This window comes from Zosterops lateralis, assembly GCF_965231275.1.
Source record: "Zosterops lateralis genome assembly, chromosome: 2".
Classification (NCBI taxonomy): domain Eukaryota; kingdom Metazoa; phylum Chordata; class Aves; order Passeriformes; family Zosteropidae; genus Zosterops; species Zosterops lateralis.
Genome location: NC_139763.1, coordinates 15745854 through 15761761, shown reverse-complemented (window position 1 = coordinate 15761761; position 15908 = coordinate 15745854). Strand labels below are relative to the sequence as shown.

At 36.1% G+C, this 15908-nt stretch overlaps 1 protein-coding gene across 3 annotated transcripts in view; it reads right to left on the bottom strand.

Annotated features, from left to right (window-relative positions):
* Window positions 1-15908, bottom strand: part of RPS6KA3 (ribosomal protein S6 kinase A3) — a 74925-nt gene that overhangs the window by 35676 nt on the left and 23341 nt on the right. For all 3 annotated transcript variants that reach the window (XM_083854737.1, XM_083854738.1, XM_083854739.1), the window contains 2 exons: window positions 4440-4556; window positions 2233-2314 (listed from right to left, as the gene is read on the bottom strand). In XM_083854737.1, the coding sequence (XP_083710863.1) occupies window positions 2233-2314; window positions 4440-4556 (199 nt within the window). The remainder of the gene's footprint in view (window positions 1-2232; window positions 2315-4439; window positions 4557-15908) is intronic.

Genomic DNA, 15908 nt, shown 5'->3' with positions numbered 1-15908 from the left:
GAGGAAAAAACGTACAAGAATTTCAAGTGCCTGCAGTGATGCAATAGTTACATGGAAAGTATGGACTTAACAAAACTCCAAGCAAAAATAGTGTAAAGAACTGAGCTCATTTCAGACATTAGCATAAGCCATTCTTTGACTTGACATCTGATTTTTGTTTGACTGTAATTTCCACATGCAATCTACTGGAAGCATTGATTTTTCTAAACACATTTGATTCCAGACACTCTAGCAATGTTTTGGCTCTGTTTCTCTCTCCACATCATAAAGGGGCACTGAAAGATAACACCTTCTATAGGAATGTATTAATAAACTAGTCTCTACAGTAAACAAAATTATATGTATATATTCTTGGACTTGATCTAAACATTAAAAAGTTGGACTGTGTAGTTACATGATTGTGTTCTGGCTAATATAGCAGCATTTCTATGAAAATATTCTCTCTAATTTTGATTTGTGGATCAGGTACACTGTTTTCAATGCTCTATCATTCATTATAGGGCACAAAAATAACTATGAAATCAATTTGAAAGAGCTAAAGAAACAGACAAATCGAGTAATATGCTGTATTATTTAAAATATAGTATTATATATATAAAAGCATTGCAATTATGGAAGATAGAACTAATTCCAGTTAATTTCATATTAAAGTTTAAACAGTAACCTTAATTTGCTTGCAACTCTGCTCTTCCTAAAACATGAATCACAAGCAAGCAGTGCATGGAAAGCATCTGACAATCCAGATACAAAGTGTTGAGAACTGTGGCATCTTCCTGATGGTATCACCTTTCTGCTCAACTCTTTTGCATCCTTGAATTCTTAGTGCCTCAGAGTATCTCCTTTCCCAATTATAAGTCACGCTCCCAATTTCAGTATTTATCAGTCTCTCCCATCTGTAGGCAAAACTAGGACCACAGCTTGGACTGGAATTTTTACACAAGGTTAAACTGCAATCAAAAGGTGATGAAAAGAAGCCCTTGAACATCTTAAAAAAGCAACTGCTGAGTGACCTTTGACCACTCCTGAGCTATTAACAGGCTGGGGAATGAAAGGCTGCTGAGGATCTTAATGTACCTTAAATGAGTGGAAATCAAATTCAGAAAAATAGGAAGTAAATAATGAGAATGACACGTGCCACAAAACACAAAGGAATCAAAATATAGGAAACTGTTCAAATACACACCCTCTGTAATTGTTTTAAGTGGAAGATCTGTGACATTTAGCATTAGATTTTAAGTGAAAAAATTTCAACATTTCAGCAGAAGTTCATAGTCCAATGTTTTTGTTCCCTCCATCATTCTATAAATATTTTGTGATAAAACGATATGTAAAACTGAAATTCAATATAATAATCAATAACATAGATAAAGCACCACAAGGTGTTGGAGCCATCCCAAAATTATAATTTCAGTTTCAGTACAGTCATTAATTAGAAGAACTTCACACAGACAAAACTATTAAACAAGGGCATAAAAGAACAAGCATACAATCTGGTTAGGACACTAGTGTGAAAGATGACTTGCAATTTGATCTATGGTAAAAAACATCTTACTTCTTTTTTCTTACAGAATTCTGAGACAGAATTGAGATTGTTCAGGCTTAGATTTATTTGCTACTGATAACATTCAAGATCAAAACCAGCCAAGAAAAAGATCAATTCACAATTCATTTTTGCTCAAGTAACTTAGATGATTAACTTAACATTTTATAAAATACATTCTACATCAAGATCACACTCCAAGAGTTTGGAGCTATTGTCTGTTTCAAAAAAAGAAGACTTTAAGTCATGTTCTTAAGAACTTCTAGAAAAAAACAGCCGATATAATGCACTTTTAAACATCATGACCTAATTATAAACTGAGCAAAAGGCATTAACTGTATCCTTGGTGACACACAGCAAAGGAAAAACGGAAGGATATTAAATTTCAAATAACAGCTCAGGAGCAAGTCAGGTGGCAGATGTAACACAACCACTCTACTAACCCACCATCACCTAAGGAAATTGGCATGGGAAGGAAGCTGCTGTCCTCTCTAACTACCAATATGGTACTCTTAATCCTTAATCCTTCCAGGTTTACGAGACAAAGCAGTGTATTCTGCTATTTCCTGTTTCAAAGAAGAAAGCTGTAAAACATACTCTGTAGAGCAGCACCTGTGTAAAGATGAGGTTTTGGTGTAATGTCCCTGATTTATCTTTTTTATCTCTCTTCCCTTGTTCTAAACAATGCTTACCTTTCAAGGTGGCCTTTTTCAATACCTTCATTGCATAAAGCTGTCTAGCATCTGATCCTGAGATTTTTTTGACAAGGAAGACCTGCATTAAAAATTAGAAAGAATTCTTAAAAGAAAACAAAAGCAAGTCAGATTAATATATTTTGCTATGAAATTCAAGCAGTCATTATGATTTCAATGAAACACTATTTGGCAGTTTTAAATTCTGCAAAGTCAAACCTCCTTTCATTTTTTCCCTTCTATTCTTTTATTTCATAATTTAAAAGGTTCATTCAAGATACTCTGCCAAATTAATTTTGGTCTAATTTAAGTGATTTCAGGGAATAAAAAAAAAAGAAAAATAAATGGATTCTCTAAGAAGTTGATCCAATTTTGAAACACAAAAATCAGCTTTTTAAAATTAATCTCTAGTTTTATCTTATTGAAATTCATAGGATGGCACAGCAAATGTGCTAATAAAACAATTTTCTGATATGACAATAAATACATGAACAAAATTCGATCCAGAAACCCACATAAATCAATGTATAACTAAATAATTTTAAAAATATTCTAGTGTTGCACATACCAATTAAAGAGCAACCAGCTTCAATTAAAGGGTGTTTCATTTCCTTCTTCAGGATCATGGGATTTCTTGACTGGTAATGTTTTTAACACCCTTAACACAAAACTAATTCCAGTAGAGACAAATTTTAGATTTAGAAATGAAAAGAAAACCAAAACAACCACCCAACTGCCACAGGTTTTCTGGCTATGGACACATACAGAGACATGTTGTGGTACATGAGGAAGTTAAACATGTTCTGTGATACCAATTTGAGGTCTGGTTTTGTGCCCAGTTCTCACTCATGTTAACATCCCTTGCATTACCCAGAGACTACCAGATCATCATCAAGAAACCTTCAAAAGCATGTAGATTTACTTTTTTTAAACTAAATGGGAAACTGTGATATCTTCATAAATTATTAGAAGAAAATGATTTGTGGATTTTTTTAAAATATTAATGACTTTTGCCCAAAGGCTATGACAACTGAGGACAAGACTGGCATTTTTGCAGAAATTTGAGTTAGCTAGACAGTTTATTATTTTTGCTTTTTTAAAACTCACATTCCTCCTTCTCCCTCCCATTAAAGTACTGAATTTAGTATTATCAGTAAAAGTGATGGCTGAAATGAGCATTTATTAGCTTACTTTTCCTTGACCTTGAACAATTTACTTCTTGTGATCTGAAGATTCCCAAATAAAAACTTGGTTATTATTCTAGATTAAATCAAACCTTTGGAATAAGGTTTCTCAGTGCATTGTTACTAGTATGAGTACAAAATTATACAGTTTCTAAGCACATAGATTTCCAAACTACACTGGAACAATAATGTGACTAACAGTAACTTACTACAACCAAAAGAAAATTGGACCTATTTTTCTCATTTTCCTCCATATTTAAGGTGGATTTTTTACACGCAAGAGCTTAACATCACATTCACAACTGCAATTAAGGCTGAAAATGGATGTAAAGGCTCCGCTGTCTTCTCTTACGTATTCTATTCAGTCTTGATGATCTGTCTTGCCATGTGAACTTAATGTTTTGCTCTCAAGTTGGATTTGGACAACTAAAAGTATAGAAAATTTATGCCTAGTGATCTCAGTACATGCGAAATGCTAGAAACGTTGAGTCTTTAACAGATGTTCAGATAAATATCAAGGTACATTGCACCATAACCAAATTATGAGAGATAATGAACATGACTGGGGTGTATCACATTTACTTCATTAGCCATTATTGCCTAAAATTTGTTCATTACAGTTGCAACATGCTACAAAAAACCAGCTTCTGTACTGGTGATGTCCTACCATTAGCAAGCAACAAGGAATACTTATCAAAAAACTCTTTCAACCCTCACCCTCTCAAATAGAGAAGAATAGTTAGAGAAGAATGACATTCTATTTTAACAGGAAATACTGAATTATTTCACATCAAGCCATTTTTTCTATTGAACTTTGAAATCCACATGTCATGCTAACATGTAAAAAAATACTGCTTAAAAAGATCTGCCACAATTACAGCACCTAATTAGTACTAATTTCGAAAGCAGTTTTCACTTGCAACATTGCCTTAATGCAAAACCGTGGCAGTTCTAAATATTTCACAACCAATATTCAATGCTATATTTCTGAATAATTGGCTCCACAAGAATCCAGTTACCAACCTTTCCAAAGGATCCTTGTCCTAGTACTTTCAGAAGTTCAAACTGTGAAGGGTCTGCTTTCTCATGTCCCTCCTTTACATGGTGAGTTATTGCAATTTCTTTGATACTTCCTTCTTCCTGGCAGAGGAAAACAGAGGAATAAATTTAGATTAATGGTTTACAAATATTTACAAATTCACAATATGTTGAAAAATACCCAGTACCACTGAACCCAATGAACTAGACAATGCCAAATGTAGCCAAAAGCCATTCAGCAATGATATTTGCCTAATTAAGACAGCACTAGTTCAGTAACAACGTAGCTTACACTTTTAGAGATGCTCCAGGATCCAGACAATAACAGAGTTGACAGAAGTCAGCAATTCCCAAGCTTTTTTTCTTAGGCCCATATTATAGAATTAATATTTTCGTTCCAGATTCACAACCAATAATGGCAACCAATCCTCTTAAGAATTTAGTAATCTTAAAGCACACCTAGAGGACCACTATGCTGCAGCAATGCTAATGCTCACATTTTAAGACAGTGTGAGACTCAAGACATTTCCCCACAGAGCAACACTGTCCACCCTACGTCAGCAGCAGGCTCCACCTGCCATTGACAAAATTCTGTTGAAGAAAGTATTCTGCTTTTCTTCCCAAGGAGAGTCTATCCTATAAAAGCTGCCTGGTCTTCATCCTTTCCCCTTCTGTGAGAAACTGGTCACCAGAAAGCTCTAAGCAACAGTGAATCTTATCTTCTTGTGCTCTGCAATTAATTCAGTATTTTCTGCATTGAATTAGAAAATCTCATGGAAAGTGACACTCCTTGCCACACAAGGAAAGAATTTCAGAGCTTATCAGCATCAAGTAAGTAAAAAACCTGCATTCTTGTTAATGTCATCTGAAGATCGCTCTGGGCACTACATGCAATCCAATCTACTGTAAGTTAAAACGCAACTGACTCTTAGTTAATATACAGAAAAAAATATACTATCTATAGTTTCAACTTCTTGTCGATTCTTTATTTCTTCTATGGGTTATAGTGAATAAAATAAATCTGAGAATACCTTTCATCTATTTAATGAGGAACTCTTAGACCTGTTTCACAGAATGGTTGACACTGAAAGGGACCTCTGGAGACCATCTTGTCTAACTCTAAACCCTCTGCTCAAGCAGGGCCACCCAGAGCCAGCTGCCCAGGACCTGAATATCTCCATGGATTGTGACAACCTCCCTGTGCAGCCCGTGCCAGGGCTCAGCCAGCCTGACAGTGAAAAAGTGTTTCCTGATGTTCAGACAGAAACTCCTGAATTTCCTTTTTTGCCCATTGCCTCAGGTCCTCACACTGGGCAGCACAGAAAAAAACTCTCTGCACCCTCCCTTCAGGCTGCTCAAACATCATTTCACCATTGTGAATCCATTCTGAATAACCCCAGCTACCTTTTGTCCTCCACGTACACAGAAATGCTTCGTTTCTGCACGATTTTCCTGGGGATTAAGGCCTGGCTGACCAACTTGTATCCTGGATACGGGATACCTGGATCCTCCTTCTTGCCCTTTTTGAAGGCAGGAGTTGACATTTGCTTTCCTTCAGTCTTCAGTCACCTCTCCTGGTCATCATAATTAGAAAATAATCAAGAGTGGCCTCACAGTGACAGCTGCCAGCCCCTCAGCACTCATGCACATCCCATCAGGGCCCACAGACTTAGGAACGCTCTGTCTGCTTAAGTGTTCTCTACCTATCCAGCAGCAGGAGCTGAGGGAACGGCCTGAAGTTGTGTCAGAGGAGGTTTAGGCTGAATATTAGGAAAAGGTTCTTCATCCAGAGAGTGACTGGGCACTGGAACAGCTCCCCAGAGAAGTGGTCACAGCATCAAGCCTGACAGAGTTCAAGGAGCATTTGGACAGTGCTCTTGGGGACGTGGTGTGACTCTTGGGGATGGTGCTGTGCGAGACCAGGAGTTGGACCTCAATGATCTTGATGAGTCCCTTCAACTTCAGGATATTCTGATTTTCCTCTAAGAGTATGTCTTCTATGCTCCAGTCTTTCTCTTCATCTATATGCATCAAAATGTGCACTAATTAGTTATAGTGATAGGTTAGTAGAGGCAGAGTTCTAAATCTGTGTTTCTGAAGTGCTAATTTTTATGTTTTTCAATCATTCTGCAAAATTTATGTGCATGAATTAGTGCTGAAAGTATCCTTTTGCATCTGATCATTTCAGTACTGTATACAAATGCAAAGCACCTGTCCACCCAGGTCAGCATATTCCAACACATACTTCTCCCAGACTGACAATTCTTCTTCAAAAGATTCTTTTTTTCAAAAGATTACAAAACTGGAAACAAGAAATCCTGAGATTGTGTGTGAGAGTCTGTATATATTAAAAAACTCTAGCACATGATTTGGAATAATGCACAAAACATGCTGGCAACTTTCAAAATCAGGGAGTGAAAAAAAAGATATTTTAATGTGAAGAATATAGTTTCAAGAATAGTTTTAGAACAACCAAGACAAATCCAAGAAGTTTTCTAAGTTTAGGTGCCTGTTTCCATTTTAAGACAGCCAAAATGTTGCATGTGTGTGCCCAGGCATGCTGAGTACTCCACCTAATAATCTGAACCTCTCTATGTTTTCAGGAGAAAATACTACCATTGTTGACTCCCAGCTGAATTTTTACAGAGTCTGAAAGAAATATTTCCCTTTACTTGTCAAAGGAATAAATTGCTAGTGGACACCTGTAGTTTTATATTTTAAATTAGTTGGATTACATACTACTTAAACCACCCACTGAATCTTAAGAGAATCCCACAAGAGGAACAGAACAGCTCAGCAAAACAGGCTGCCAAGTACACATTACTTCAGATACTTTGATACTTTGATTTCTGCTTAACTGTTCTATCTATTTGCTCCCTAGCAATCTTGGGAAAGTCAAAAACATGTGAAATGGAACATTCTCAAATCTTTTTTATCTGCTGCCTTCAGGGATGCAAAGCAATCAGGTGGATGTAAGAAGGACACGGACCTGTTGGAGCAAGTCCAGAGGAGGGCCATGAAGTTGGCAAGAGGACTGGAGCACCCTCCTATGAAGACAGGCTGACAAAGTTGGGGCTGTTCAGTCTAGAGGAGAGAAGTTTGCATGGAGACCCCACAGCAACCTTCCAGTATCTGAAGGGGGCATACAGGGAAGCCAGAGGGGGATCCTTCATCAAGGGAGTAATGGGAACAAACAGGAAAAAGGGCAATTTAGGTCAGGTATTAGGAAGAAATTCTTTACTGTGAGGATGGTGAGATACTGGAATAGATTGCCCAGGGAGGTTGTAGATGCCCCAACCCTGGCAGTGTTCAAAGCCAGGCCAGATAAGGCCCTGAGCAATCTGATCTAGTGGGAGGTGTCCCTGCCCAGGGCAAGAGGGTTAGAATTAGCTGACCTTTACGGTCCCTTCCTACCCAAACCCTTCTATGATTCTATATTGCTTTAAAAACAAAACTCAAAGTTTAAAAACAAACCCAATTACAAAACTCAACAAGAACAAGAAAAGAAGAAAATATATTAACCTGCTCTGTATACACAAACAAAAATTATTATTTTTGAAAGCCTTGCAATTATTATGCAACCAACTTTCCCGTGGTTATTTTGAGCACCCTCTAAAAAACAAAACAAACCCCAAACCAGCACTTCATGTTCCTGATACCAAGCAAATATTCCCAGACTTTGCATTTTCTCAGGGCTCAGCTACTCTTCAATCCATAAAAGGCAGACCTAACAGAACTCTGCTTTAAACGAAAAGGAACTCAAATGATATCCAACTTTAGTTTGTCAGTAACACTTGTTTGGGAGCAAGATTTATGATGAGCGGTTGCCCACAAATTTGTAGTTTCCTTTTCTGACCTAACTGTTATTTTAACCTAAACAGTGTTCTGCAAATTCAGTTAAAAATACAAAAGCTAAGTCTTCTTTGAAACACAAATTATATGCAGAGGTAATCAAGCCTCACTATCTGCCTGAATTAAAATACAAGTCTTACACACTGTAAAAAGAGATCTCTATTCTCAACCAACTGCACTAATTACATCAGATGATAGATGTCATCTTGCAGTAAACTGGAAGAGAAGCCAGCAGTTCCATCTGGTACTGAATTGTTTGATCATTCCCTGGTACTTGGCAAAAACATTTGTCCCATGTGATGAATTGAAAATAAATGAGATGCTGGAATACTTGGTCCTCCTCTCCTTTCTTCCATTCCTTGACAATGTTCACACAGGTACAGACAGTCAACTCACCAGTTGCAATGGTGGGGTCTTCCTTCCAGCTACAACTATACCCTACTGCCAACCTTTTATTTCTGTTATTCATAAGATTGCAAAGCTCCCTTTCTCAAGCCTGATACTGCAGCAGGGTCTAAAAAAAAAGTCGCAAGACATGATTTCCTCTTCTAGGCATACAGCTCTCTCAAAGCCTTCTTCACACTAGAAAGCTACACTACCTCAGAAAGCCATTAAAAAAAAAAACAAAACAACAAAACAAAACAACAAACCCAAAACAACCATGTGAGTCAACTTTTAAGTGGTTGCTACTGGCTTCCACCACATTGAAACTAAATACAGAATACAAGGAAACAAACAGAAGGTAACATTTCTCTGAGTTTCTTTAACAATGCAACAGTGTTAACACTGGCCACTGGCCTAGAAAGGAAGTGAGTGACAAACAAGTTTAGGTATGAGTTTAAAATACTATATTCCAGGATAATTTCCTGTACTGGTACAGTCTGCAAGTCAGAACTATTCTGGGGAGTGTCTCCATATAAGAAAGCTTATAGTAATATACCTCACAATGTATGTCTATGCACAAGAACACACACATACACATAGGAAAGAACACCAAATGGACCATTATGGTGCAGACAAATAAAATCTGAATGAAAAATTTTAAAGGAAAAAAAGGAGAATTCTGCAACACTAAGAGCAACCCATTTTTACCTTAAGTAATCAGCTGCCAATTGGAATAGGAAACATGCTTGCCAGTAAAACAAGAAGGACCTTCTAGGGAAGCACTGAAAAACTATTTAATCATTATAAGGCTATAAAAATAATAGCCTAATCATGTTGTTGGAAAAAAACCCCAATATTTTAGGTACTTAAACATTAAACACTCATTTTACTTCTAGTAATTGAATTTATGTGAATTTCCTTTACCTTCACTTTTTAATTCAAAGATAAATAAACCCTGCTGCAACATAAAATACTTGTATTTTTTTTCTGACATCTTATTACAGGAACAACTAATAGATAATGTGTTAAAAGGAAACCAGACTTCAAACCCTAAAGGAAGTAGAAACAGAGTCTTACCAGGTACATATTTCTCCATTGTAATGAAAAAGCCCAGAAAAGCAAGAGAAAAACATGAGTTTATCCATACACAGACTCTTCTGTAATTCACCCTTCAGAATTCTGAATTTTCAGTAGGAGACCTGAAAACTGCTGTGTAAAGAAGTGGCTCATGCAGAGCTGGATGGCATAAGCTCATCAGTGCAGAACAAGCTGTATGTTATCTGCAGACCTTTTTCTGAGCAGTGTGTTCCAGGGACAGCTGAAAAGCTGGTCTAGGACTACTAAACTGGACTCCGAACTGGTATTTAGGAAAATTGCCAGTAAAATCTACAATACCATTGTGACACTCGTTAAGTTTTAAATAGCACCTCAAAAAATGGAATTCTTACTCTACAAATTTTATGTAAAAAGGAGAAAGAAACAACTAAAGACTAAAATAATTTTTAAAAATATGTAAGTGTATGCTGCAATATTGGCAAAATAATTCACAAGGAAATACTACAAATCATCTAAATAGGCAGCACAGGATCGGATCTGTGCTCTTACTCGTAGCAGGAAGAGGAAAGCCATTCAGAACAAAGAATATTAGCACATTCAAACACCACAGGAGTCTCACTGCACCTAAAATTCTCAGCCGCAGCTTCCTGAAAAAAATGCACAAGTAAAATGTGAACATGCACGGTAACAACTGCTTGGCAAAGAAATTTCAAAATACTGGGACAGATATAGGAAATTCAGCAAGAATTTATGCTTAAAGAGGTGTAATAACTAGATGTGAATTAACTTAACCAGAACATCAAAGAATAAACTGCTGTATTATGTATGGAATGCTTACTTAGGAAAGGTATTTCTGGAAGACAGATTTCTCCTTTTCTGGATACTCAAAATTATGGGAGTATGAGTAGAAATATTTTAAACACTTAAATCTTAATGACAGTTATAACAGTTATTAAAAGAACTAATTAGTCCATCAGCTTCATGATGAGTGACAAAGACTTGAGTATACACTTTTCAATATACTGAAAGTATAAATTAAAATTATGATATGCATAAATTACTCCAAAGGAAAAAAAGCAGCAACTACCTAAAAATTGTAAAAAGATGTATTTTTTAGTGCAAAAAAAAAATAATGGACCAGTGTACTTAAATTGCTCCTACTTACAGATGACATTTATGGGGTGTAAAGTCATGAAGTGACATAGAACTGGAAAGGTAAGGGAAAGAATGTTCAGGGAAACATTTACAGCTTAAGACATTCAAATATTAAAGTCAATAGCATGTGACTCTAAAAGTAAACTGGACCCATCCTGAACAGAAAGACTGACTGCAGTCTCTGCTGTCAGCTTCAGTGAAATTAAACTTAACAGTTGACCAAAAGCAAGATAGCCAAAGATAACAAAGATAGGCATGCACAGCAGGATTGGGGGCTGGAAGGGTCCAGGAAGATTTTATTTGATTATAATAGTGTGAGATTTTAAAAAAACTCAAATTAAAAAAAAATAACAAAAAACAAAAACCCAAAAAAACCCCAAAACAAAACAACCAAAAAAAAAACCCCCACCAAAACCACAAAAAAACCCCACCAAAAAAACCCCCAAACAACAACAACAACAAAAAAAACCCACAAAAAACCAAAAAACCCCACCAAAACCAAACAAAAAACCCCATAAAAAACCCTCACAAAACAAACAAACAAAAAACAAACAACAACAAAAAAACCACCAAAAAAACCCAACAAACAACTTTCTGATTAACTATGCAGAGAGTAACAAAAAACCTGGACAGTTTAATTTGTTTACCATACCAAGAGCAAAGACAGGTATATGCAGTATATGCCACGAGTGCCTATAGATTAAGGCTTTTTGAAAGAGCATTCTATTTGTATTTAACATGTTGAAACACTTCATAAGGATTGGCATAACTTTTTGGATTACTCTGAGGTGCATTATTGTGGAAAATGGATGTTCTTATTTGATGACAAAAAAGAAGTAACAGCAGCTAAAGGCTAAACAAAATAAGTGACTCCACCATATCCAAGCTCCACCTGGAACAAATTCAGAAACAGATTTCTGAGAAAGTTCTCTTCATAAAAGGTTGATTTAGAAAATCCCTTCAGTCATTACTGAGTGAGACATGTGATGAGTAACTATCCTATCTTGAGTCCTTTGCATCAGGAAGGGGATATTGAAGATAACACACAACATCCGCACCCTGCTACAACAAGGGACTCACAAGAACTGTGTGCAAAACAAGGCTGGCTGTATGTTCACTTTCCCACAGAATGAACATTGCCCAGATAAAGGTGAAAATCTCTGAAGAGTTGCAGTGAATTTCAGCTGGCAGATGACTAAATACTGATCAAAAACTTCCCCTCTGCACACTCGTTGGCTATACAAAATATAACAAGAAATACAACACCAAACATGTAAGATCAGAATAAAAGGTTTCATGGTTGAAAAAAGTAAAAGGCCATACACCAATCCCTTCTGTATCTAACAGAGATGGAAATTATGAAATAAAGGACATAAGGAAACAAGGACAGGGACAAAACTCACACTGATTTTAAATAAAATCTCTGAACTTTACAACAATTTTTGGACAGAAAGAAACTCCTGTAGTATCTTTGCTCTTTTAGAACTGAGAAAAAACTTGACTATCAGTAGGACTTTTAAATAAACTGCCATTTTCCAATAAGAAGCACACATCACTAGGACAGATGTGGCTACACATATTCAAGTTGATCCAACCCAGCGGGAGGGAAATCTGACACATTCAACAAATCCTTGGATGGGTCCAGTAATCATAGAAGTTCTTCCCAGACATCAAACATTGTTGACATGCTAACTAAAAACTGTCAAAATGAGGTTAAGACTTTGACTTCAGGTAAGCATTAGATAAGAATATTAACAAAATTTAATCTCAATAAATAACTAAAACCTTTATAATAGCTAAGCCATCTTAAGCAACTGTTGGAGAAATTAATTTAAATACTGATAATCCTGGTTCCAGCATTACCCAGGTTTCATCTTAACTTGTTAATTCTGTACCAGTCTTAAGAGAGTAAAGAAGGTACAAAACGGAACCATCTTTGACATATAGTTACTTACAGAAAATAAGTAGTCTTAGTTAATTTGCTCCTTAAGAATTTTTTCAGGTTTTCCACTGTAAAGTGTTTTTTACAGCTCACATTCTTGTAAAGTCTTTCCTGATTTTTTTTTTTTTTTTACTACTTGATTGTTCATTTTATTATGGAAGCCTCTGCATCCCTGATTTATGCTGCACACAGAGCAATGGCTCCCACGCTTCCAGCCACAATCAATCCTCCTGCCTCGACCTGCAGCGAGCACAGCTGCTGGGGGACCAAGCACGGGGCTGTGTTCAGTGGTCCTGAGAGTCCTTCCAAGAGTCACTGCCTGGCAAAGTCGAGTCACTCCCCCAAAGTCTGCAAGATTTTTTTTCTTAATACACCATTTAGTATTTAACTGTGACAGTATTGTGACTTTAATACTTCTTTTAAACAGACCCTATTATACATTAGAAAATGTTGTTGGGATGCCATCAGAAACTCTTTAGGGAACTATTTAATGAATATTTTCAGTTTAAAATCACATATTGCAATATTTGTTGTATCTATTTTATATGAGGATAATTTACATATGAGAAACAGCCAGAATCACAATAAGGAAAGATCACAGTCCTGGAACTTCAACTTTTATAGTCAGGAATCAGAGGGGAAAAAAATTTCTTTTGATAGCTTTAATCATAACAATTAAGTCAAAACCATACTGCCCATATGGGTGAACACCTTCCTCAAACATCAGCTATTTTCAAGACAAGACCTAAATCAGTGTATCAGTCCTAAAATCAGTGTATGCTGTTTATCGTACAATTTTAAAAAAAGCAAATCCAATAAATTAAGAACTAACTGCAATCTAATTTTTCTTCTGAGAAATGTGCAGCAGCCAAGATACTGCTTTTATAATTTTTCATTAGTTAGTATTGATTATGTAGCAACATCGATTTTTCCATTTTCAGTACAGAAGTAGCGGCTTTGTTTGCACCCCTCTCAATTTCTTTTCAGGAATGTTTTGCTTCCTTTAGACAAATGCACTTTCCTGAAACACATGTACATTCACTACAAGCAAAGATAAGGCTGAAAAAAGAAAAATGGATTCCCTAGCCATTTACTTAACATTGCTCCAACAATAGTTGTAGGTTGCCTTTTACACTTTGTCAGCCCTCACTGTACTGCTAAGAGCTCTGCTGTATATGGCCGTGTTTGGCAAAGAATTTGTCTATCACAGGCATCATAATGTTGATCTCAATAATCAAATAAACCATTTCTGAAGTATTGACTGTGATATTAAACCTTGGTGCTGAAGTTACATAATGCAGCTATATCCTGTAAGGACAGTCAGCTTATTGGATATCAAGTGATTTTAAAAGGATGACTCAATGTTGGCACAGTTCCCCAGCTCATATACAGAATTTCCTTTTCCTCCCCTCCCTTGAGTCAGGAAGTCTCCTAGATGCATTTTTACTTTCCCAACTTGTTACGAACATAGGATTTTCAGCATTATCTGCAGAAATGAAATCTCCTTTTGAGTTATACTTTTTGAAGTAATAAAGAGCCAACAAGCTGAAAACCAGTTACTTTTACCTCTTTTATTAGAGCCTATAGAAACCTTCATTAAGGTAAAAATTGGAGTTAAAAATGTGAAGAGTGCACCAGTCTAGGTATTTTGAAATATCTTAGACACCTTTTATACACATTCATAAATTCTATACTTTTTTATACTTCTACCTTCAAGTTCAAAACTACCTTAAAAATAAAACTCACAGTCCAGCAAGTACTTCACAGCCTCCCATTACTTTGGTAAGTACTGTTAGTGAGCTAAATCATGGACGAAAACCTATTCTTTATATCTGTGACTAATATTCAAATTGAGTCATTTAATAGAACTAATCACTACTTATATGCTCATACACAAACAATTGCTCCAAAAAGCTGATTAAAAATCCTACTTCTGAAGTACCAATTTTTCCAGTACAACAAAAAGCAAGGCAGTTCCAGGCACAAAATTAAGTCAAGCTGATCTGAGGATTGTGTGTGTTGTCTGTTTTACACTACTACCAGAGAAAAGCAAGAGTAGCAAAGCAGAAGTTCTAAATGTGGACATCTAAAGTCAGAAATACAGGCTTTCACAATTTATGTCTTCGCTTCTTTTGAAAAGATAGAAAAACTTATAATTTCAACTAACATCAATCATTGGTTGCTGACAGCATCTATTGTTTTACATGATATAAAGTAAGATTTCCTAAAAGAAAACTCTATTTATAAATGTTTAATTTCAGGTCTGGGCTTTTTTGAAATTCTTGAATTCTTAAGTCTCTCAGACAACAACAATTTATAGAGATAACAAAGAAAAAATATATTTATGTATTTATTCGTTACCCTCTTTCTAGTCTTTTTCATTCCTGGCTTTTTCTGCAACATATTTGAGTTCTAGAAGGATGCCTATGTCTGTATTTGTTCCACGTAGCCAACTCACAGGATGAAGACTGCAGAGCTGGTTACTGAGACAGAACTCCCATTCTTTTGGTTGTACAGATGAAGCAAGATAGGAGTTTGAAGAATGAATCCTCTCCCAGAGAAACAAGCCAGAGGGTAGGTAAGGCCCTACGGATAAATGTGGATCACCAGGCTGGGAGTGTAATACTGAAAATGCTTTCTTTTCTTGGAATGAAAATATAAAAGGCCAGGATAGAAGTAGGATACTACCCCTTCCTTCCCAATGGAACTGTGAGCAGTAGGGTGTTTGGCAGGTACGCTGAGGAATTCCTGAAAGCATTTTGAAAGCTCAATGTCACCAAAAGCAGTTTTACAATGCAGTTCTCTTTTGATCAAACAGCACAAAATTATCTCATGAACAAAAATGTGCTCATCAGCATTGGAAAAAACCACTCATTGGGTGGAACTTTCATTTCCCAGTAACTCTAAGTTTTTTTCCTACTTTGTAAGCACTAACATTTCAGAGAATTGCAATTTAAAAAAAGCTAATCGAAAGTTTAAAAGCGCCAAACTATTTAGAAGGAAAAATAATCCCTGACCATATTCAGCACTAATCTATGAAAGCTACAAATCCTGTTTTATTGCCA